General features: G+C 40.3%; 1 protein-coding gene across 2 annotated transcripts in view; it reads left to right on the top strand.

Moving 5' to 3' along the window:
• LOC126268607 (G-protein-signaling modulator 2) overlaps nt 1-26,572 on the top strand; it is a 126,065-nt gene that overhangs the window by 59,657 nt on the left and 39,836 nt on the right. For both annotated transcript variants that reach the window (XM_049973924.1, XM_049973923.1), the window contains exon 11: nt 3,925-4,153. In XM_049973924.1, coding sequence (XP_049829881.1) covers nt 3,925-4,153 — 229 coding nt within the window. The remainder of the gene's footprint in view (nt 1-3,924; nt 4,154-26,572) is intronic.

Here is a 26,572-nt window from a genome sequence, read left to right as displayed (position 1 = left end):
TTTTTGACAAAATCCCATGTGGTAAGTCCCCCTGACTTGCAGTTCAAGGGGACTTTCCTGAAATCTACCCCTTTTCCTACACCTCTCCAGTCCTTTCCCTTCACCCCTCTACCTTCCCCATCAGGCCTTCTGCCTAAAGATGAAACCCCTGGACCCAAAAGCTTGCCTAATTATAACTTTATTTTATCTGTATGTTCTGGATTGGGGAAAAGAGAAGTTTGTGGCACATCTTGACCAGAAGAAGGGATCGGTTGGTAGGACATGTTCTGAGGCATCAAGGGATCACGAATTTAGTATTGGAGGGCAGTGTAGAGGGTAAAAATCGCAGAGGGAAACCAAGAGATGGCTACACTAAGCAGATTCAGAAGGATGTGGGTTGCAGTGGGTTCTGGGAGATGAAGAAGCTTTCACAGGATAGAGTAGCATGGAGAGCTGCATCATACCAGTCTCAGGACTGAAGACCACAACAACAACATGTTCTGCTGCTGCTTGACGAGTAGATTCCACATCTTTAGTTACTCCAACAATAATTTGCTTAGAAAGTATAAAATTTAATTGTTACATGGAAATGACCTACACAAGACTATTTTACTCATTATGTTCCACGTTGATAATATGATATTGCAGTGTCTGTGTTATTCTGATTAAGATGTAGAGTTCATTTGAACATGCATGCATGTGTATGCCTCGCGGACAGACCCAAACTTCCATATGTTGTCAGTTATATGTCTATGACCTGTACTCTTACTTCATTATGTGTATTCCCATACAGATCTGACGTTGTACTTGAAAGTTGCTTGCCCAGTATCAGCAGAGAAATACAATACTGGAGTGTCTGTGTTATTCTGATTATGAGGCAAAGTTCCTTTGGACATGCTTGCATGTCCAAATGAACTTTGCATGCATGTCCAAAGCAACTTTTATCATAATTTGAATAACACAGGCATTGCAGTATCATATTTCTCTGTCGATACCAGGCAAGCGACTTTAAAGTACAATGCCTGACCTGTATGGGAATATACGTATGGATGTATGAGTACAGGTTAAGGATGCATGGTTGATGACTTATGTAAGTTTGGGTCTGTCTGTGAGTCATACATGGATATCCAAATTGTAAGGTGACTGCTCACATAAATAGGAAATCTGGGTTTGAGTCCCAGTCCAGTGCAAATTTTCATTGTCATCGTTCCATTCTACAGCTAATGGTTGTCCTTATTCCCAATTGTGATTGCATTTAACATTGATAATAGTCTTGTTTTTCTACCTCTGTGTTCTGTAGAGATATAAAAAGAAGTTGATGTAAAATGTAGAACAATGTTACTACTCAGACTGACAGCTTACTGTTTTTGTATAAATTCACTCCATGTCTAATTTTGTAAAAGGAAAATAATGGAGACAGAATATGTGCATATGGCTCTTTTCCTTTCTTTTTCTCTCAAAAACATTTCTTTCCCTTCCTGTGCGATACCAACTTAAATGTATAGAACAACTGTGTTTCATGTATGAATAAATCTAAACCCATGACTCCAAGAACTCATCCTTTATTTTAGTGTATAATTAGATGCTGCTTTAAAATATTCTCTGTTCCTAGCATATGATACCACTATATTGCCTGTAAAAGCAACTGCAGGGCCTGATCATCAGTTCAAACTGATGCTCATAGACATAACAACCTTCCAACATCTTCTACTGATTCCTAGAACCACCTGAAGTAGTGCTGTGGGATCAACAGCAAGAGAAATTTTATTTCTTGGGTTAGCCAGTTCCTTTATCAGAAGTAGGAAATTGAATTGAGCTGTCCTCAAAAGCACTGGTGAAACCCCTTATTAAACTGGAGCGAGAATCCTTTCATCCATTTTCTTTGCTGAGCCATCTCTTTGCAACTTTAAACAGGATGATGCTTCAAAAATTTTATTCCAAAGTACACTGAATTTAGCTCTGAAAGTTTACAAGGTAGCCAGATGCTGAACCTAATCCAGCATATCAAAGATGGCAGTAAAAAAAAGAAAGGAAATCAGATGAGAGAAAGAAAGAAACTAATTACTGCCACTGTTTATGGGGATTTCAATGGAACATGACCGTTGGTTAAGTGTAAAAAAATGTGCTTAAGCTGTCCTATAACACTAGAGACGCCAGATTACTGAATGCCATTAAGAAAACACTGTATGCCTTGGTAATGTTCCAAAGGAAGGAGAGTCAGTGAGAAAGCAGGGAAAAAAAAAACATGTTAACCCAGGCCAGTGTCCAATGTTGATTGCTTTACATCTTGCATATTGGTGCCTGCCTGCCTGCCCAAAATTTATAATGAAACAGTGTTGAAAAGGCTGACAAAAGGTCAGTGAAGCTATGAGGAGACTACCAGCATACAGTGCGCTAAGAGCACTACCCAGGGGAAATGCAAGTCTGTATTTTATCTTAACAGTACTGAGGAAGAAAGCTGAATATTGGTTCCACTAGACTAAAACTAGAGGATAGTGAGACACCAAGGTTTCACAATATGAATTTAGGTTATATCACCACTACAGTGTGCACTGTTGTGTTCAGAAGAAAGATCAGTTTTAGAATGATATGTGGACAATGATATATGGAATGTGCGACACAAATTCTTACATACTGCATTCTTTGGTACTAAATTAGTTTTATGACAGGGATGCAATTCTGTCCTTGAAAAAGTCTGTCTGGATTCTAAGAGGGTGTTTGAAACTCACTTCCTACTTCAAAATATACCCTTTAACTGCTATCACTTCTTATGATATTTAAGGAATTGGCAGCAAGAGAGATAGAGAAATGAAAATTAAAAGAATATTTGGGTCAGTCAGTGCACAGCTGCACAGAAGTTACTTGTGCTTTAGATCTAGGAGTAATTGCATCAAGAGAAAAAAACAACTGGAAATAAATCCTGAGTGTTGACATGCCATTGTGAAAACAAAAAGACCGACTTCAGGAGTGCTTCTTACTGATGTACAAATTCAATGGCTAAGCAAACTGGAGTCTTGTTATGGATGACAGGAGTGGTTTCAAAGATATGCACAACCCAGAATATTTGTTCATCAGTGTGAAATGCTCTTTTTCAGGAGATTCATTGTTCTTAATAACCAACTAGCAAAGTAGCAAAACTAGCAAAATACATACATTGAGGAGAATAGTCGGTGTCATTGGAGAGCTGTAGAGATTACCAACCCTACAGTTGAAGACTGTCTGGCAAAGTCAACTATTGGATGGTTTGCAAGCACCCCAGCCAGTTGGGGATCAGTCAGTTCTCTCGTTAAATTTTGCAACATCTTCAAATAACAGTGAAAGGGGCAAGGAGGGGAGAGGGGGCACTTGATTGTTATGGAAAAGCTTGTTGTCAGTAGCTTAGCCATTCCAGCTCCTTATTGAAGTATAAAGTTTATCTGTGTATAATTTCGTAATTTAGTGTAGTAGTTACGCCATTTTTACTGGATATGCATATGGTGGTATCATCATCATAGTATACTGTCAGACGTCAGATACATAAAAGTGTTGCTATACTACCTCCAAATCAAAATCCCTCCATATTCTCTAAAATGGTAACTACCCCATGTACATTACGTGTGGATTCTTGGTATAAGGAGAGAGAGGAGGAATGATAATGTGATAGTTTAGTTAGATGACAATACAGAATTCATAAACTCCATGTCATTAAAGATTAATTAGCAGAATTAAGGCAAGAGAGAAGAAAATACTAGGGTAATTTTTTTTCCTATGTAAGTAGAATTTTACTTAAACAGGAAGGCTATTTGCCTTTATCTTTCATGCTGCTTGGAGTACTTGTCTACAAATCACTTTTTTAAAAGTTTCTACTTTTAAAGCTTGTTTAGAGTAGTAGTTCAATATTGTTGTTTTCAGCATTATATACAACTTGAAATAGTTTTTTTTTTTCTTTTTTCCCCTTTTGCACAGACAGAACATATGGAAGACGAGGAATCATTTTTTGATCTACTTTCTCGTTTCCAATCAAAAAGAATGGATGACCAGCGGTGTTCCCTCAGTGTTGCCGACAACAAGGAGAATAATCATAACAACAATCTTACTCCTAACAATCTATTAAGTTGCGCTACAGGAAATAGACCAGTCCCTCTCAATAATGCTGCCATTACATCAAACAAGGAAAATGCTGTTTCAAATGCAGGTTGGTATTTTCTTTAGAAATACATTTTTTCAAGCGTTAGTTCGTTCAGGAGCTCAAAATAGCATAGTGAGCTGAAAAAATATCTTTTGTGGTTTTGTAGACAGCATAGAACATACAAATAATACATACATAATTATTAAAATGTCTTCTATCTTGGATCAAATATAATGATTTGTAACAAAAATTCACCATACCTCATTCGTGTGCTTGCAAAGTAACTTCATATTGTTTACTAATATGATTCAGCTTTTACATCTTATTGCAGGTTTCTTGATTATATTCATTATATGTGGTCATTCAGGTAATTACTTTTGGAATGTTATATTGTTTCTATTTAACTGAAAATGCAATTTAATGTTTTGTCACCTTTGTAGGAGTTAAAATAAATTTGGCTACCCTTCTCTTGCTGTCTTCTATACTACCTATTGTCATTAAACAACTATTTTTCAGTTTCACTTTAATATTCTGTATATTTCTCTTTTTGCCTTCTTTTTTCCTTTCATCATTCTTGCTAGTGTGCCTGTTAATGAGCTGCTTCTGATGTGGGAATGTTCTAGCCAATTTTTCTTTCTTCTTGTTATCTAATGCAGTTTTTGTCCATTTTCCCCAACCTATTTAGTACTTCCCTTTTTGTTAACTCTGTCCAAATCATACTAAGTGAGATAGCACACTAGACTCACATTTGGAAGTACTGTGTTTCAAATGATTGTCCAGCCATCCCAATTTAGCTTTTCCACGATTTCGCTGATTTGCTACAGTCAAATGCCAGGGTTGTTTCTTTGAAAGGGCACAGCTGATTTTGTTCCCCATCCTTGAAGCATTCCGAGCTTGTGCCACATCTGTGATGATCTCAGTGTCGACAGGATGTTAAACCCTAATCTTCCTTCCTTCTAATTAATTTTCATTCCATACTGCAGTTAAACTCGCCACATCCATAGCAGATTTAATACACCTAAACTTTTTTTGTTGTAGGTCTACTGTATTTCTATCAAAACATTTCTTTTTTCAATCTTGTCAAAGTATATACTGAGTAGGATAGGATAGTGACCTCCTTGTATCATATTCTCCGTTTTTGTCTATTCATCACACTCTTATAGTTGCCAAAAATTGAATTACATATCTTGTTCCTCTTTCTCTTTCAAAACCATAATGTTCTTCATCAATAAAGCTGTTTATTATTGTATTGTTTTCCTGTTTGATGCTGTCATTACCACTTTTGTGCTTGTTTTATTAGCCTAACAGTCTTGAATTATTCACCTCCCGCCCTCCCTCATCAGGGAGAAAACCGGGAAAACCCGGGATATTTTTAGAATTCCGGGAATTTTTCATTGTTTTAGTTTTCAGTTAAATTTTTGTATTTTTGACTGGTAAGAACCAATACTCTAACAAAGGATATTACTGTATCCCGCTACTGCAGAATAATACCTCAACGATAAAACATAAACGAGAGAATAAAATGAAAATAACTTAAATTGCAAAGGAAATGCACCATATCCGACGACACACAGTGCTCATGCAAGCGTCTGCCAATTGAAAATATGTCAAAGGCTGTAGGAAGACTATGCAGTGCTTCATAACAACAAATTGCCTCCAGCGAGCGTGAAGTCGCAACTGTTTACATTAGATTTGTTTTAGCAGTTATGCGCAGGCTCATGCGCATGCACAGTTAAGTCACATTTAAATTTAGATTCTCCCGCTTCTGGCAACAGGAATGTGGCTGTTGGCTGTGCAAGCTGTCGCAGCAAGCAGCTAGAGGGGGCGCCAAATTCATATTCTCGAGGGGGAAAAAACTTGTTTCACAAAGCACCTAGCATCCTGCACACATTTGCCTATTGATTACTCAAATGATTTTGAAAAGCGTGCCTGTTGTTTTTTGAACCATTTTAAGTTGATTTCTGAATGAATCATTAATTGACTTTTGAATGCATGCATAGTGTACATGGTGCCTCTGTGAGAAATAAACTTTCCGCAGACAAAAGGGGACGGGGCTATACCTGAGGGAGTAAAGCTGAACGGATGAATGCAAATCACTATCTGATTATGTGGTTGATTGGGTTTTCAGATGATCAGAATAGTTATAATTAGTAGCGAAATCCATAGATTCAGACTACCAGAATGGAAACAAACAACTGACAGGAATAACAGGTGAGAAAGATTATGTATTATCTTCTCGGTGTATCCAAGAAAACGAAACTTTGACAGGAAATTTTTGGCCAGATCACTATACTAGTAATTCCAGTAGTACAGTCCCTGGCCAGCAGCCGCATAAGTTCTGTTATGGAAGTAACGCGGAAAAGTGTTGTTCGAACACGCAATAACGCCTAACCGGAAAATAATCGCGGAATAACTAAACCTGTGATTCTGGCAGGGTTAGTGAAGTTAAACAGTGAACACATTTTGACAGTGGCAGCAATAGCTACTGAATTGGTGATGACAAGATTGGTAGAACGAGGAAGGAGAAGAATAAGACTATTCCAAATTTATATAAAAATTTCATAATCCTACTTTTCAATCTCATGCTTGAGAAGCTGTTGCGTATGAATTGAATGTGAAACTATTTCCTAACATAAAGCTTTTTGCTTGTGGTAGGTCTAATAGGCATTTGATATTGGTATTTATTGGATTATATTCTGTTGTGTTATAAAAATAGCCATTTGTGCCAAAACAGTCTTGCTTATTTGGTGTGTTATAAAATTGCTGCCATATTAGAAAGGCCTATTTTGTTTTATCTAGCAGACAGTGACAAAATAGACGTAATCAGATCGAGAAACCACACCAGTCTTGGGTATTATTTGTTTTAACAGCTTTTTCAGTATTAAATAAGGACATTTCGATTTTTCATGTAGCAAAATGTTTGACGAACTTTGATGAGGTAATAGATTCTTTCGCAGAAAGGAAAGCACACCATGTAAAGCTGTAGCAAGATTAGAGAGAAAAAAGTGCTAGGAGCTAAGGTTTGAAGAAATGTGTAATTTCTTGCTTACCTCTTGTCAGTATTGGTTTTATATATCCTATATTTAATTTTATGTCACACAAAACAGCAAGTTATTAACTAATAGGAAATAAAGAGTTCAGATTTTCTGAAGAGTTCTTGTTCTCTAGATTACAGATAATCCCATCTGCTATTAATTGCGAGATTTTTTCTAAAGAGAGGTAGGCTGTCAAACTGGTCGACTTGGATCAGGAGAGGCACCACAGGACATTTCAGTTTCCACTCTGCTGAATATAGTTCAGACGTGAGGTAGAAAAATACCTTATGAAGAGGTGTGGCACTGCACTTTTGGATACTTAAGACCAAATAATGTCTTACATTTCCTCGAACACATATGTTTTATGTTTCAAACTTTTCAGAAAGACGTGCGCTACAAGATGAACATATTTTAAAAATTTTGATTTTTTTTTAGTGTTGACCCGGTTCACAAATGTAGATCCGGGGCTGATGCGCAGAGCAGTCTGAGTTCTAGTGGGTAGTCTCCACGTGACCCGTGTTTACATTTAGTGATTCTGCTGTTTCCTCTTCGTTTACTCTCACATCAAATGAAAACAAAACAGATATCTGTGGCCTGGAGCTATCAAGTGAATTAAAACACATTCACATAATTATGGAAGGCTGAAATATATCATTAGTTTCAGCTTTTATTTTATTTCCACCCTTCTGACAGTCAAGCATTAATCGCCTTGCGAAACAATGAAGTTATTTTTGTATGTTTGCTAAAGAAATTTGACTTTTGTTAACCTTTTCCACAGAGGCAGTCAATTTATTTGAAACGATATGTTTAATTCCACGGTACTGGCTAGTTTCAACTGTTCACTGCATTTCAAGCGCACGTTATCATTTTCTAGCACATATGGCATTATGCCATAATAAAGAACCAAACGTGATATAGTGCAGTACTGGTGCTCCAAGAAAATTTACATCTCGAAAACCACACTGAAAAGCTTACTATCAGGTGGAAGTCTACTTCATTGGGAATCTGGACATACAAATGTGCCCTTTAAGTATGCACATTAAATGCACACATTTTAATATGGTTCACAAAATTTCGATGCTCTTTCAGTATCCTCTGATGTCTTGTTTCTTTTGTGACATAATGTATGATCTTTCAATGTTTACACGTACATACATACGAGCTTCCTATGTCATGATAGGTATCCAAGCGCGGTGTCGTCTGTTATCTGCGCTCTCTGGCAACTGCTGAAACGAACCTATTTCTAACAGGTCACAGGAAAATATTGCGAATAGTGGTTTGAAAATTGTTACTTTCAAAGTAAATACCCTTTTACATAAGTTGAACTATGTGCAAGAATGTACCATGAATTTATTAATTCACTGAGCGTTTGACTCTCATTAAAAAATCAACTCTTTGATGACAAGCCATTTAGAACAATTTCAAACCCTGGAAATCAGACATTTAAGTCATTATTAAACATTTTGCTGGCACATTTGTGTGAGGTATCATGAAGTGTAACACACGCAAAAAAGATAAACAGTATATGTGAAAGCTTAGCTTCTCTTGCAGCTTGAGACCAATATTATATGTGAAAGCTTTGCTTTTCTTGTAGCAACACTATATATATTAATTTAAAGTATTACCTTTCCCTGTTTGTGTGTTCGTGCTACATAACAGTGATGTTGCTGTTGGCTGACTACATCACTTGTCCTGTGTTCTGAATATCCGCTGTCATCGGCTGGCGAGATCATGTGACATGAGCTATGAGCTGCTTACAAAAGTGTATCAAAATCTCGATTTCGATGATTCAGAAAGTAACATGCCGTATTTGGTGGAATTTCAATGTATACTTTCGTAATACCAAAATATGCAGTGTACATGTTGCTGAACATCAAAGATATTTCCAAAGCGTGTCTTTTTCCCTGAGTTTCGTTTTCTAAAGTGCACGCCCGTGTATAAAACCATAACCATTCAAAGGATTGATAAGGGAAAATATACTGCCACCTGGGAGAAAGTGTATTTTTAACTGGGAAATCTGGGAAAAATCCGGGATTTTTTTTTTCCTTGCCCACGTATACACCCTGTTGTTATTCTGGCTGGCCACTTCCCACAGGTACCAAGTTTCTTTTCCCCCTTATTTTGCAGACTCTGCTGCAGACTGATTGCTTGTTTTATACACTCTGTCTCATCCTTACCTACTCAGATAGCTGAGTACATTAATGCACCACTTTTGGGATTTGGGAGGTAAGAAGCCCCAGATAGAATCCGAGTTTCACATTAACAAGGGCCGTTGAGCCTGCTAGGCTGGATGTGGTTTTTAGGTAGTTTTGCCCATCGAACTAGGTAAATACCAGGGCTTTTATCCATGTCCCACCTCAAATATAGGCTATGCAAATGTGTCTTCATGGCACAATGACTGCTCCATTAAGTTTCAGGCATGCAGCCACATAAATGCACTTCTTTTTCTAACATTTCAGCTGTATACCATACAGCCATTTTCAGAGTTTTAAGTCGTTCTCACACTTGAACATGAGACTTATCTCACACTTGAACATGAGATTTACTTTAAACCCAGGCAGACAGCTTATGTCCTGGGTGAGTGATAGCATCAGGAAGGGAATCCCACCACCCCGTCACTAATTTTGTCAGGACCCACATAACAATGCTGACATATAGAAAACAGGAGTAAAAGGTGAAAGAAAAAGAAGAAGAAGAAGATTCTCATTTTTTCCTCTGTACCATTTTTCAAGGAGTTTTTCTTCTAGCAATTTGGATGTAGCAGAATCTTAAAGTAATGGAATGTTTATGCAGTCTTTCTTTTCCACTGATTTACTTTCTAGAGTGACATTAATTTCCCTACCAAATGATGATGGAAATTTATATCTTTTCCTTGATGTGATTTTGCTTTCTTTTCACAGTTTCTCTTTATCTATTTGGTGGCAACATGTAGTCTTTTTATGCTCCCTCTCAAATTGATACTTCCAGTTACAACACATTTTATGCTTCAGGCTGTATCACCACTTCTTTCTTCTCCAGTAATTGCGTAAAAGCTAATGTATACATAAGACAGTGTTTTAGTAGCTGTATAAAAATGATCAGCAAGTATGGGGCTGATACGCCAGATCTGCATCTGCATTTGCGTAGGTACTCTGCAGGTTACAGTACGGCACATGGCAGAGGGTACCCTTTACCACTACTTGTCATTTCCCCTCCTGTTCCACTCGTAAGGAAAAACGACCGTCTGTAAGCCACCGTATGAACCCTAATTTCTCGTACCCTATCTTCTTGGCCTTTATACGCAATGTACGTTGGTGGCAGTAGAATTGTTTGCCAGTCAGCTTCAAATGCCGGTTCTCTAAATTTTCTTAATAGAGCTTCTCGAAAAGGAGGTTACCTTCCCTCCAGGGATCCCCATTTGAGTTCCCGGAGCATCTCTGTAACACTTACATGTTGTTCAAATCTACAATAACAAATCTAGCAGTCTGCCTCTGAATTGCTTCGATGTCTTCCTTCGATCTGATATGGTACTGGTCCCAAACACTCGAGCAGCACTCAAGAATAGGTCGCACCAGCATCCTATAAGTGGCCTCCTTTATAGATGAACCATTGTTTCCTAAAATTCTCCCAATAAAGGGAACTCGAACATTTGCCTTCCCTACCACAGTTTTCATATGCTTGTTCCATCTCATATTGCTTTGCAATGTTATGCCAAGACGTTTTAAATGACTTGAATGTGTCAAGCAGGACACTACTAATACTGTATCTGAACATTTATGGTCTGTTCTTACTACTCATCTGCATTAACTTACATTATTCCACATTTAGGGCTGCCATTCATCACACCATCTGGAATTTTTGTCTATGTTGTCTTGTATCTTCCTACAGTCACTAAACTTCAATGCCTTACTGTACATCACAGCATCATCAGCAAGCAACCACAGGTATCTGCCCACTCTGTGGACCAAATCATATATGTATATAGAGAACAACAGTGGTCCTATCACACTTTCCTGGGGCACTTCAGACGATAAGCTTGTCTCTGATGAGCACTCGCTGTTGAGGACAACATACTGAGTTCCATTTTTTTAAGAAGTGTTCTATCCACTCACATATCTGTGAACTTCTTCCAAATGCTTGTATCTTCGTTAATAGCCTGCATTGGGGCACTATGTCAAATGCTTTCCAGAAATCTATAAATATGGAATCTGCCTGATGCCCTTCATCCGTGGTTCTCAGTTTATCTTGTAAGAAAAGGGCAATCTGAGTTTCGCATTAGCAATGCTTTCTAAGACCATGCTGATTCATGAACATAAGCTTCTTAGTTACGACACAAAATACGGGGTGAGCCCAAACTCTATCAACGATATTTCATAGGTTGGGGGGGGGGGGGGGGGGGGCTTGTTTTCTGAGTGTTTTGATGTCAGTAAACATCAGTCACCAGTCACTTGCTACAGAATAATATGTTTTGTTTGTTACTCCAACTACCTTTGCATCTGAATTGCATTGATAATGGAATATCTTCACACCATTGCACCCCATGTGTGGAATTGATGTGAGGACATAGCTAGCCTCTCTAGTTGTACAAAACAGGTCCGAACGCTGTTGCAGAGGCAACGGAAAAACCATGCGAAGTTCAGAAGAATGCGAAATCCTGAAGATTGGCTAAAATTTACAGACACGCGAAAAATGGCATGGACTTCAATGCGAGATGCCTTTAATAGGTTCCACAACGAAACATTGTCTCAAAATTTGGTAGAAAATCCGAAGAAATTCTGGTCGTATGTAAAGTACACAAGTAGCAAGACGCAGTCAATACCTCCGCTGGGCAGTGCCGATGGTACTGTTATCGATGACTGTGCCGCTAAAGTGGAGTTATTGAACGCAGTTTTCCGAAATTCCTTCACCAGGGAAGACAAATGGAATATTCCAGAATTTGAAACACAAACAGCTGCTAGCATGAGTTTCTTAGAAGTAGATACCTTAGGGGTTGCGAAGCAACTCAAATCGCTTGATACGGGCAAGTCTTCAGGTCCAGATTGTAAACCGATTAGGTTCCTTTCAGATTACGCTAATACAATAGCTCCCTACTTAGCACTCATATACAACCGCTCGCTCACCGATAGATCTGTACCTACAGATTGCAAAATTGCGCAGGTCACACCAGTGTTTAAGAAGGGTAGTAGGAGTAATCCATCGAACTACAGACCTATATAATTGACATCAGTTTTCAGTAGGGTTTTGGAGCATATACTGTATTCAAACATTATGAATCACCTCGAAGGGAATGATCTATTGATACGCAATCAGCGTGGTTTCAGAAAATGTCGTTCTTGTGCAACACAGCTAGCTCTTTATTCGCATGAAGTAATGGCCGCTATCAACAGGGGATCTCAAGTTGATTCCGTATTTCTAGATTTCTGGAAAGCTTTTGACATCATTCCTCACAAGCGACTTCTAATCAAGCTGCAGGCATATGGGGTATCGTCTCAGTTGTGCGACTGGATTCGTGATTTCCTGTCAGGAAGGTCGCAGTTCGTGGTAATAGACGGCAAATCATCGAGTAAAACTGAAGTGATATCAGGTGTTCCCCAGGGAAGCGTCCTGGGACCTCAGCTGTTCCTGATCTATATAAATGACCTGGGTGACAATCTGAGCAGTTCTCTTAGGTTGTTCGCAGATGACGCTGTAATTTACCGTCTAGTAAGGTCATCCAAAGACCAGTATCAGTTGCAAAGCGATTTAGAAAAGATTGCTGTATGGTGTGGCAGGTGGCAGTTGACGCTAAATAACGAAAAGTATGAGGTGATCCACATGAGATCCAAAAGAAATCCGTTGGAATTTGATTACTTGATAAATAGTACAATTCTCAAGGCTGTCATTTCAACTAAGTACCTGGGTGTTAAAATTACGAACAACTTCAGTTGGAAAGACCACATAGATAATATTGTGGGGAAGGCGAGCCAAAGGTTGCGTTTCATTGGCAGGACACTTAGAAAATGCAACAAGTTCACTAAAGAGACAGCTTACACTACACTCTTTCGTCCTCTGTTAGAATATTGTTGCATGGTGTGGGGTCCTTACCAGGTGGGATTGACAGAGGACATCGAAAAGGTGCAAAAAAGGGCTGCTCGTTTTGTATTATCATGTAATAGGGAAGAGAGAGTGGCAGATATGATAGGTGAGTTGGGATGGAAGTCATTAAGCACGGGGAGGAGATAGCACGGGATATCTGTTTGTGAATTACGTCTGGAGGGTATTGCCTGTCTACAAAGGCCATCAACAAACTTGGCGAGGGAGTTCTCATCATTGCAGAATCGTCTACATCAGATGGCCAGGCTGTATGGGAGGGATTTTTTGGTGTGGAAGGGTGGCAGCTATCAAATTTTGGCGACTGGTGGGTTTGATGTGGACCAAGATGTGAATGGAGCCATCTGAGGGGAGGAGATCAACATCTAGGAAGATGGCACGGTTGGTGGAGAAGGGCCAGGTGAAGTGGATAGGACAGAAGGTGTTGAGATTGTTGAGGAGTGAGGACAATATGTCCTGACCTTGGGTCCAGGTTATAAACATGTCATCAATAAACCTGAACCAGACCAGATGTTTAGGATTGAGAAGTTGATCAACAGGGGCCTAGATTCTTTCAGTGGGGGCACAATAAACAGCCACAATGAGGACCCCAGGATTTTTAGGTGTGTGGAGTTCAGAAAGTATGTATAAGGTTAGTGTGGAGTGTGTATGGAGTTGGAGTTAGGGGAGAGGTTCTGGAAAGGGCCTGAGGATTTCAGCAGGGATTGGAGGTTATGTTGAACTTCTGGTATGGGCAAAGCTTGTAGGTGGAGGTCCTCTGCCAGGTAGTCACTCTGGTTCATCACAATGTTACTGGAACTTTGTCTGCTGGGAGAATGATCAGGTCATGATCTGTTTTTTGGTTTGGTAGGAGAGTCCTTTCTTCTGTTGAAAGGTGGTGGTTATTAGGGAGGGATCTGGGGAAGAATGGTAAGGTCATGTCGGAAGTTAGTTGTTCCTGGAAGGTGACCAGAGTATAATTAGGTGAGAGTGCGGGAGGTTCACAGCTGATTGGTTGTATGGATTGGGACAGGCAGGGTTCAAATTGGCTTTGATTGGAGGAGTTGGTGGCAAAGAAGGGTTTCCACTGTAGGGAGCGGGAGAAGTAGAGTAGATGTCTCCAAAGTCCAACAAGGTTAAACCTGGGAGTAGAGCTTAATGTGAGGCACTTGGACAGGACTGAAATTTCTGTGGGACTTAGGATTTTGGTGGAGAGGTCACAACAGTGTTCTGGAACTGTTTCGACACTGGATTTCATGGAGTGTTGGTAAGGTGTTTTGGAGGACGTGGTGGGCAGAAAAGGTCAACTAACAGAGTCTGAATGATGAGGGGTTGATGATGAGGTACACTGTGGGTAGGAAGAGAGTTGGATAGTGGTGCCCCAAGATGGGAGCAGGATGTCAGCAGGTTGGATAACTTGTGGGTGTGGTGGTTATAATGTTGGAGTGTCGGGATGATATGTAGATAGTGGGGATTGCATAGGAACATTATTTCGTGGAAGGAGTGGAGGTGGTTAAGGAATGCCTGTGGCATGGAGATGTGTTTTTGTGGAACCATGTATGTAAAGGAAAGGTATTGAATCTAAAAAATGGAGTTCATTGTAGAAGGGGGGTTGGGACCCAGATTAGGGATTTTTATGGTTCGGCTATTGGGGGGAGGGTTCCATGACTTAGATAGCATTTAAGGAACAGGGTATGGGATAGGGAAACTTTTCTTAATTGATCCAGATAAATTATCAGGGGTCCACTGTGGACGGGGGGGATAGATAGCCCTGGGGAAAGAGGTTTGCATTAGAAGCAGTGAGTAAAGATGTCAGGTGGTTGTAGGGGCAGATAAATAATGTTGGTGGGTGTAAGGAATGAAAGGAATTGGGTTGGGGTGAAGGTAGTATTTTGACTGGGTTATGTAGGATTACATGCACGACACATCATTGTGCACGCAAAATAAATTCGATCATGTATGATTTACAGGGCTGCCACAAGTACTGGAAATCAGGGAAATATCAGGGAATTTCAAATATCTCAGGGAAATATTAGGGAAATTTTAAAAAGCACTGGAAAAGTCTTGTTTTTGTCTCAGTAGATGAAATGGTTTGTTTACTGAGATGTCATGCATTACAGCTGGCTGGGCACATCTGAGTACATGTTCCGCTTCCTACACCTTCATTGTTACTACTTCTCTTCTTCCTACCATTCTTGTCAGTTAGCAGTCAGTGCTGGCACCACTTCTTGCCACTAGTCTAGCAGCTGCCAACAAGAGGCAGGGATGCGTGGGGAACCATTTGTTTGGATCTGATTCTCAGAGATTGTTGACAGAGCAGCTGGAGATGGTGGTCATGTGTGCATGAGTTGTGTCTGAGTGATTGCATGAATTTGTGTATGAGCTCTCATTTTCTGGAAAATACTGTGGCTGAAAATTTAGTTGTGAGGGTGATATAATCTAGTCTTGGCTCAGTGATCATCTGTCCATCTGTCTGGTGACTTGCTACCTATCCTCATTAGTATTGATTCTCAGAGTACTTGCACAAGTTATCTTTTCATAGATTGATCACTATGGTCTCATTTCATCAACAAGGTGTCTGTGACACGTGAATAGCTGGCCACATTTGTGGACTTCCATGATGGGCCCCCCTAATGTGCAGGTCCTGCCAGACGGATCTACTCTCACCGATCTGCCTGCAGGGTGGGTCTGTTTGCTTGTGGCAGATTTTCGTGGTTTATCCAAGGACCCAGGGCCACTCTGCTCCTTGGCAGGTCAGAGGCCACGGGCGATTGTTTTTTAGAAATTGCGACTGTCTCACCACAAGTACATTGTACAGTGCGGTGTTTTATAGACATTTTATTTATTTTAGTACATTTTGGCTTTTTGAAAATGATTTATATATTAGAAAGAATGAACGATAAGAAGAAAAAAATTGTGGCCACCCTTGACAATTTGTACGTATGCTATATACTCACATATTTCTTGAAACAAAATTCACACAATACCTGTAAAATAATTGGTGTAACACAATGGGTAATAACCGACAATAACGAACATAGTAGAACTAACATATTATTGATGGTCACATATAGTGTTGGTTATACCATTTGGCTTGCTTTTTCCATCTAAAAACAGTTCGTTACAAGATATGTTGATGTTAGTACTTAAGATTTTTGCTGAATGGGGGAGAAATACAAAAGTCCCTACTCTGTTTTTTTTTTTTTTTTTTTTTTTTTTCCCAGCTTACACCATTACTTACACTTGGCATCTCAAAATTTATTTGGGAAAATGCTAAAACTTGTATGGAAAACAGGGAAATATCAGGATATTTCACTTTGAGAAGCTTGTGGCAACCCTGATTTATTGTCACACATAAGAGATAAAAAGGACACAAGAACAGGCAGATCCTTAGTGATATGTAAAGGAGGGACAATTTTGAGTTGATAGAAATGTGCTATGCTGTTATCAGGAGTAGCATGGCACACAGCTGCGGCTATCTGGATCCTCCAAACCATCACCACCTTTTCTGAACTGTGCAGGTACGAGCTAACCTTACAGCTCATCCTTCACTCCCAACCTTCCTGGCCAATACCTAAGGTAACTCAGTGCCCCTCCAAGCGCCTCTCCCTTCACCTAATAGTTAGTGTGTGTGTGTGGGGGGGGGGGGGGGGGGGCTACGTGCGTGCGTGCGTACGCACACGCCCCAGTACCCTCACCCAATTTGAGTCTCCACATCGGCTAGTTGTGTGTTGTCTCATACCCTACTCACTGAATTCGCTTTCCCAGCCATATGCCACCTGGCCCCCTCTACCTGCACCCCTAGCTAGCCCACAGATGGCTTCCCACCTTTCTCCATCCCTCACCTCAGCCCACCCCCACTCCCTCAGCCTCACTCTAGAATGCAGTCACTGTGGGTCTGGAAAGAGCTGGGAATCGTCTGAGCAGTGGTGCTTGAATTTTTGGTTTTAGGTCAGAAATTGTGTGAAGTTTTTGTGGTATTAGTATTAATTTTGGTTTAGTAGTACTAATAAAAGCACTTGCTTTCTTAGTAGAGATCACTATCATTAATTCTTTAAATAGTACTACAGTAGTAATTGAATTTAGGTGAGATAGGCATTTAGTTTTTTCGGTAACTGTTAACATTTTACCTTGAGTGAGGAGTGTGGGCTTTGTTGTAGGTTTGTGAGTAGTGAGTTACAGTGTGAGATTCATTCAAAGTATTTTCATTGGGGGGAATTCAGTGGGAAAGCCAGTGCGCATTCTAGCAAGGTGCTCTCCTGGATATGCAGAATTTGTAGCAGAAGTAAACTGATACAGGAGCAAGAACATAAGATCTGTGCACTTGAGGTGCAGTTACAAAAGGCAAAGGAGGAACTAGATAGGATAAAGAGGGCAGTGGAATGGGAACTGGCAGTTGGTAAGAAGGTAGCTAGGAGGAAGGGATATTCAGACAGTTGTACTTTGTGTATAACCAATAGATTTGACTGACTGTTAGACTGTAGTGGAGAGGAGCCTCTTTTAGTTGTAGGTTTAGGAAACATGCAGCAGTCGTTAGCATTTAGGGAGCCCAAGTCAGTTCAGATTCTAACAAAAAGAAGAAGGCTCTGCTGCTAAGTAGTTCACATGGCAGAGGTGTGGGCCAGCAGTTGCAGGAAGTGTTGGGGAGTCGCCAGCATTGTGAAGCCTAGTGTAGGGTTGGATCAGGTGACTGTTAACATTGGGCAGTTATGTAGGAATTTTACGAAAGAGGATCTGGTTGTGATAGTGGGTGAAGGTGGGAATAGTCTTGTTAGGAACGAGGAGTATGATGTAGGTGGTGACCAGGTACAGATAGCTACTCAAACTGGTGGCACTAATGTACACTTTGTGCAACAATTTCAGCGCCGTGATTGACCTCATCTTAATTCTGCTGTTAGGCATGTTAACAGGGGGCTGGAGAAGGTACCAATGGCAGAGGTCATAGCTCACATTGCATTGATGCTAGTTGACTCTATCAGTAGATCAGGTTCCACTAGGCATGGTCTGCACCTCAATAGGTATGGGAAGGGGAGGCTGGCAAAGCTTAAGGTGACAGTGTAGAAGGTTTAGGTGGGATCACCCATGGAAAAATTTCTGTAGTAGTTGGTGTTAGAGTTGCACCTTCTTTAGACTGAAGTCAGCTGAAAGTACCTCTGCATAAAGGAAGTCCCCCTAACAAAGGACTCACCTTCAAACAGGGTCAGGTATGGAAGTAGTGAAGGATTTAGCATATTTCATCAAAATATAAGAGGTATTAGAGAGAAAGCTACTGAACTGCTTACAGATGTTGACTGATATTATTGGTATACCGGATCACCACTTAAATAATTGACGTTTCAGAGGCTTCCTTTACCATGATACAGGTTAGCTGACTTTTTTTCAAGGAATTCTTTGTGGAGTGGGGAGCAACGATGTACATGAAAACAGTATTCCATTTGAGTCTGTTGACATACCATGGCACTGCATTGAACAGGTATTTGAATGTTGTTCAGGGACAGTTGAATTTAGTGAGACTAATCTTCTAATTGTTATTTACAAGTCCCCTACCTCTGACTTCAGAGTATTTCTGCCGCAGATATAGAGGATTCTTGGTTCAATTGGTAGGAAGTATCGAAAATTAGTTATTTATGGTGACTTCAGATTAATTTTGGTGTGAATGTGCAAGAAAAGGGATGTTGGAAGACCTCCTAAATTCATGTAATCTGATGCAGACTGTTTTTTCCAACCAGGATGCAGGGGAACAGTAGCACAATCAGATACAGTATTTTTATTCACCTTTCATTACTAGATGAGTAGTCTGGTAATAAAAGGGTGAATGGCATTTGAGACAATGATGCACAAATTTTAATACTGAAAGGTTTATGTACTCAAACAAATGTTATATATAATTACAACCTATGTAGAAAAGCTAAAGCAATGGCAATAGAGAGTTTTTTAAACCTCATTAAGGAACAAGAGTGGGAGGATGTTTATAGTGTCAACAACACAGATAACAAATATAATGTTTTCCTTAACACATTTTTCATGTTCTTTGAAAGTTGCTTTCCATTAGAATGTTTTAAAGAGAGTACTAGCAGTAAATGGCAGCCAGGGTGGCTGACTCGTGGGATAAGGATGTCATGTAGAACAAAGTGGGAATTATATCAAAATTAGAAGTAATCACAATTGAGCTGCAGTAGCCCATTACAATCAGTATTGCAAGGTGCTTGAAATGTTATTAGGAAGGCAAAGGGTGTGTGGTACACAAATGGAGTAGCTAATTCTCAGGATAAAGTTGAAACCATAATGCATGGAGTGTCTGGTCAGCTGGACAAGATTGATGATATAAAATTAGTTCTTAGTAAAAATGTTTCTGTTACTGACAAGTCAGATTACATGTACAGTATTTAACACTGTCCGAGCATTGCTGATGAATTAAAAAAAACTTAGTTTCTACAGGGAGTTGTATAATTCTCTTGGAAAATGCCTTTCCGAGACTGATGTCGGAAATACTCCTCTGTAATACTGAGAAGGTGGAGATTGAGTCAATAATTAAATCACTGAAGACTAAGGACTCTCATGGATATGATGGAGTACCTAGCAGAATATTAAAGTACTGTGCTGCACATGTTAGCCCTGTACTTGCCACATTTGTAATTTTTCCTTTAATAATGGTCATTATCCTGAGTGATTAAAGTACTCAGAAGTAAATACAGCGATTAAAGTACTCAAAAGTAAAGCCACTTTATAAAAAGGGAGAAGGGGATAATGTAGACAATTTTAGACCTATTGTTATGCAATCAGTGTTTGTTAAAGTTATTGAAAAGGCTGTATATGTAAGGATAATTGATCATTTTATTTCAGATAATTTGCTGTCAAATGTACAGTTTGGTTTTATAAATGGTTTACCAACTGAAAATGCTATATTCTCTTTTCTCTGCGAGGTACTGGATGAATTAAACAAACACTAGGCGTCTTTTTTGATCTAGATAAGGCATTTGATTGCGTTGATCACAAAATGTAGCTCCAGGAGTTGGACCATTATGGAACAGAGGGAGTAGCTCACAATTGGTTCACCTCTTACTTTAATAATAGACCACAAAAGGTCATTCTCCACAGTGTTGAGAATGGCTATGATGTGGGGTCTGAGTGGCACATGGTTAAATGGGGAGTGCCCAGGGATTAGTGTTGGGGCCACTCCTGTTCCTTATTTATATAAATGATATGTCCTCTAATATTACAGATGATTCTAAAACATTTCTCTTTGCTGATAACACTAGCTTGGCAGTAAAACATGTTGTGTGCAACACTGGAATCATGTAAAATAATGCAGTACAAGACATAAGTTCATGGCTTGTAAAAAAATAAACTAATGCTAAATCTCAGTAAGACTCAGTTTCTATTGTTTCTAACACATAATTCAACAAAATTCAACATTTTTATTTCACAGGATGGGCATATGATTGGTGAAACTGAACAGTTAAAATTTCTAGGTGTTCAGATAGATAGTAAACTGTTGTGGAAAGCCCACATTCAGGATCTTGTTCAGAGACTTAATACTGCAATTTTTACTGTTCAAATGGTTTCTGAAGTATGTGATAGATTAGCCTGCCCGGTTGGCCATGCAGTCTAATGCACGGCTTTCCGGGCAGGAAGGAGCGCTAGGTCCCCAGCACGAATCTGCCCGGTGGATTTGTGTCAAGGTCTGGTGACCCAGCCAGTCTCTGGATGGTTTTTAGGCGGTTTTGGAATCTGCCTCGGTGAATGCTGGCTGGTTCCCCTTAATCCGCCTCAGTTACACTGTGTCGGCTATTGCTGCGCAAACAAGTTCTCCATGTATGCGTACACCACCATTACTCTACCACGCAAACATAGGGGTTACACTCGTCTGGTGTGAGATGTTCCCTGGGGGGGGGGGGTTCCACTGGGGGCTGAACTGCACAATAACCCTGGGTTCAGTGTGGGGCGGTGGAGGGGTGAAGTGGACTGCGGTAGTCATCGTGGGGTTGTGGACCACTGTGGCTGCGGCGAGGAGAGAGCCTCTCCGTCGTTTCTAGGTTCCCGATTAACATACAATACAATACAAGTGATAGATCGAAACACGAAAAGTAGCCTGCTTCACTTATTTTCATTCGCTTGTGATGTGTGGTATTATATTTTGGGGTAACTCTTCCCATTCTCAAAGGATATTTTTGGCTCAGAAACAGTTGATTTGGGCAATAAGTGGTGTAAGTTCATGAACATCTTGTCGACTCCTGTTCATTAGTCAGTGTACCCTGTCATTGGTCTCTCAATATGTATATTCTTTACTGCTGTTTCTTGTTAACGGTATCAGCTTATTCCCAAGAATTAGCAGTGTTCACTCATTTAATACTAGGCAGAAATCCAATGTGCATTTGGATTGCAATTCCTTGACTCTTGTGCAAAAAGACATGCAATATACTGCTGCATCCATTTTCAATAAGCTACCACAAGAATACAGAAATTTTAACAGTAATCCACGTGCTTTCAAATCAAAACTGAAGAGTTTCTTCATGGGTCAGTCCTACTCTTTCGAGGTGTTTCTTGAAAAATTAAGCAGATTCCTTTGTCATATTGTTGATTGTGTTTACATCAACTTATGTCCGTTTTTTCTTCTTTTTTTAGGTTCACGGACATTTCATTGTATCTGTTATTTCTTTTATATTGTAATTGTCTGTACTGACATGAGAGATTTGTTCCTCAATTTGGTCCAAAGGAGCTAGTCTTGTAAAATAAATGAAAAACCCCAGTCACAATACTACCCCCTGTCCTCAACACAATTGCCTTCATTCCTTACAACCTTCGATGTACCTCAGCTCCTCCTACAACCACCTGACACCTTTACATGCCACTTCCAATACCAGATTCTTTCTCCAGCTCAATCCCCCCCAATGGACACTTAATTTATCTGCACCAATTCAGAAAAATTTCCATATCCCTAGGCAAAATCCTGTCCTATATCCTGTTCCTCAAATGCTGCCTAAGTCTTGGAATACCTCCCCCCCCCCCCCCCCCCCTCCCCAAATGACTTAACCATAAAAAATTCCCTATTTCTAGATCCCAACCCTCCTTCCATAGTGAACTTTGTTTTTTCAGACCTTTCCCTTGCTAACCTGGTTCTACAAAAACACATCTCCATGGCACAGGCATCCCTGAATCACCTCCAGTCTCTCTGCAAAATACTGTTGCTATGCAATCCCCATTACCTACACCTCATCACCCAAATTGAAATCCTGACACGCCAACACCTAGAAAAACATTCGAAACACCAACTCCACAAGTTATCTAGCCTACTGACATCCTACTCCTGCCCTAGAGCACCACTATCCAACCCCATCCTATCCACACTGTTCCTCATTGCCAACTTCCTCATAATCCTTTGACCCTGCCTAGCTGAACTTTTCGACCTACCACATCTCCAAAACCTCCTACCAACACTCCATGAAACCCAGAGCTGAATCAATCCCAGAACACAGTTGTTAACCTCTCCCTCAAAATCCTCAACCGCACAAAAGTTCCAGTCCTATACAAAGGCCTCACATTTAGCCCTACTCGCAGGTTTAACCATGTTGGTCTTTTGAAAGATCTATTCTCCTTTTCCCAAACCCTGCAGTGGAAACACTTCTTTACCACCAACCCCTCCAACCAAAGCCAACCTGAATCCTGCCTGCCTCAGTTCATTCTACCAACCAGCTGTGAACCTCCTGCACTCCCACCTAACTGTACCCTGGTCATCTTCTAGGAATTCCTAACTTCCAGCATGACCTCACCATTCTTCCCCAGATCCCTTCCTAATAAAAACCACCTTTCTGCAGAAGTAAGGACTGCCCTAACCAACCTAAAAATGGATCCTGACCTGATCATTCTCTCGGCAGCAAAGATGTCACTAATGCTGTAATGAACCGGAGTGATTACCTGGGAGAGGGCCTCCATCAGTTGTCTGACACCTCCACCTACAAAATCTGCCAAAGTGACCCCATTCCAGAAGTCCAACATAAACTCCAATCCCTGCTGAAGTCCTTAGGCCCTTCCCAGTTCCTCTGCCCTGACTCCATCTCCCTACTCATCTCAACAGCATGTACACCTACCTTCTACATGCTCCCCAAAATCCACATTACAGCTGTTTACTGTTGCCCCACTGAAAGAATGTAGGCCCTTGTTGATCACATCTCAGTCCTAAACATCTGGTCTGATTCAGGTTTATTGATGACATGTTTATAATCTGGACCCAAGGCCTGGCCCCTCAACAATCTCAACACATTCTGCCCATCCACTTCACCTGGCCCTCCTCCACCCTTGGTGCCACCTTCCTAGATGTCGATCTTGTCCCCTCAGATAGCTCCATCCACATCTCGGTCCACATCAAATCCAGCAATACCTGCACTTTGGCTGCTGCCACCTTCCACACCAAAATATCCCTCCCATTCAGCCTGGCCACCTGCTGTAGACACATCTGCAATGATAACTTCCTCGTCCAGTATGCTGCAAGCCTTTGCATACAGGCAAAACCCTCCAGACCTAATCCACAAACAGATATCCCGTGCCATATAGTCACACACACCTGAGCCTCACAGCTGTCCCAAGAACCAACCACACAGAAGCACCCCCTTGTTATCCAATACCACCCCGGACTGGAACGAATGAACCATGTCCTTTGCCTGAGCTTTGGTTGCCTATTATCAGCTTCTGAAATGAGGGACATTCTACCCAAGATACTAACAACCACTCCCAGAGTGGTGTTCTGCCTCTCTTGAGACCTCTACAACATCCTAGGCCATCCGTACACCACTTCCACCCCCAGTTCCCTGCGATAGGGATCATACCCCTAGAGAAGACCAAGATGCAAGATGTGCCCAATCCACCCACCCAACATCACCTATTCCAGTTCCATCATGGGTTTGTGCTATCCCCATCAGAGGCCAGGTTGATATGTGAAAGGAGCTATGTTATATACCAGCTCTGCTGCAACCAGTACAAAGTTGGCACAACAACCAACCAACCAACCAGCCATCACATTTGATGTTGCTCCTGCAATGTTCTGACCGAAACCTGAGGTAACTAGCTGCTCCACCAACCCACACCCGATTTTTGTGTGTGTGTGTGTGTGTGTGTGTGTGTGTGTGTGTGTGTGTGTGTGTGTGTGTCCATACACCCAAGCCAGATTAAGGTCTCAACATCAGCTAGCTGTGTTCAGTTATCTCACACTCTAGTCTGTGAAATCTCGTGCACAACCGTATGCCACCTGCCTCCTCTAACTGCATCCCTAGCTAGCCCACAGACAGCTCACAACTATTTCATGAGCTGAGCTGCTAGAAGTTCGTCCCACCTCTTCCCTGTGTCCCATGTCTCTCCATCCTTCACCGTACAGTATTTGTGATGTAGTTATGAACACATTTCATGCATTAATACATGCGCTGAAGGATTTTACTTGTGTAAGTATTTGTACACAGAAATAAATATCTATATATACTCTTATTCATAATTTTTCATTAATTACATTTTTTTTACATGGAAAAAGGAAAGAAATTCTTCCTTTGTGGACATTCCCTTTATTTTCTGAGCAACAGATCATAAGCTTCATCATTCTGAACACTTCATTCTGAACACTTCCACTTTTGTACTCATCGGCCTAACATCACACAATGCCAGCAAGGATTTATGAGGGTGTTCTGAAAAGTAATGGCTCCCAATTTTTTATGTGATAACTCAAAGCTTTTTAAATAAAACAAACTTTATTAATATTCTGCATCTTTATTCTTCATGCTGGCGTATTTATTTCTCAACATAGTCACCCTGAAGACAAACACATTTCTTCCAGTGAAAGACTGGTTTGTTGATACTGTTGCCGTAGGATCTTTGAGTTCGTTGATGGAGCCACAGCTTCACTTCTGCTTTTAAGGCTTCATCACTGTCAAAGTGAAGTCCTCGAAGATGTTCTTTAAGTTTTGATAGCAGATGAAAACCAGAAGGGGCCAAGTATGGAGGATAATCAGTGACAGTGAACGCAAGATGTCAGATTGTTCCATATGTTGCAGATCTCATGTGTGATACGGCATTGTCATGCTGAAGGATAGTTGTGCCCAGATTAGAATATGGTAATTAATTGAAGAACTTCAGACAGTTCACTTCGTGAGGTTTTCATGCATTTTTCAGTCTGTTCCTAAGAATGTTAATATTCATTCAGCCTTTAGTCTCATGATAATATATATTTTTTTATATTATGCTGTTCTTAACGTAGATCAATTATAAAATGATGTAAAGATTTACAAATGTCAGTAATTTGACCTTAGTAAATGACTAGAATACTGCAGTGCCTTTTTTCTGAATTATAATAATATTTCTTCAGAATTGCATTCATATCTAATGGAACAGGCACTTTGGTGACTACAGCCATTACGAAATACATGAAATGTATTCACAATTGCGAATATGGACAACCATAAGCTATATAATGAAATTGTGGCAATGAAAATTTGTGCTGGACCAGGACTTGAGCCTAGATTTTCTGCTTATTGTAAGCAGTCACCTTACCATTTGCCTATTGAAGCATGACTCATGGGGAAGACACAAACTTCCGTATATTGTCAATCACGTGTGTGCAACCTGTACTCGCATATACATTATGTATATTCCCATACAGGGGAGACATTTTACTTGAAAGGCGCTTACCCAGTGTCTGGATAAATATGATATTGCAGTACCTGTGTTATTCTGAATTCGATGCAGTGGTCCTTCAGACATGCTTGTATGTACGAAGGAACAAGCACTGCAATAACTACAGCCATTATGAAATACATAAAATGTATTCACAGTTACAAATATGGACAACTGTCACCTGTATAATAGAATGGTGACAAAGGAAATGAAACTGGAACTCGAATCCGGAATTTCTGCTTATCACGAGTGGTTGCCTTAGCATTTAGTTACCCGAGCATGACTCATGGCCAGACCCAAACTTCCATATGTCATCCACCATGTTTCTACAACCTGCTTTGAACCACCTTCACAATTCTCTATTATTCCAATCTCGTATAGCATGCGGAAAGAATGAACACCTATATCTTTCCGTCCGAGCTCTGATTTCCCTTATTTTATCGTGGTGATCCTATGTAGGTCAGTGTCAACAAAATATTTTCGCATTCAGCGGAGAAAGTTGGTGATTGGAATTTTGTGACAAGATTCTGTCGCAACAAAACACGCCCTTCTTCTAATGATTTCCAGCCCAAATCCTGTATCATTTCTGTGACACTCTCTCCCATATTTTGTGATAATACAAAACGTGCTGCCTTTCTTTGAACTTTTTCGATGTACTCTGTCAGTCCTATCTGGTAAAGATCCCACACCAAGCAGCAGTATTCTAAAAGAGAATGGACAAGTGTAGTGTAGGCACTCTCTTTAGTAA

The sequence above is a fragment of the Schistocerca gregaria genome, chromosome 1, assembly GCF_023897955.1.
Source record: "Schistocerca gregaria isolate iqSchGreg1 chromosome 1, iqSchGreg1.2, whole genome shotgun sequence".
Taxonomy (NCBI): domain Eukaryota; kingdom Metazoa; phylum Arthropoda; class Insecta; order Orthoptera; family Acrididae; genus Schistocerca; species Schistocerca gregaria.
This window is presented reverse-complemented; position numbering and strand designations above follow the sequence as displayed.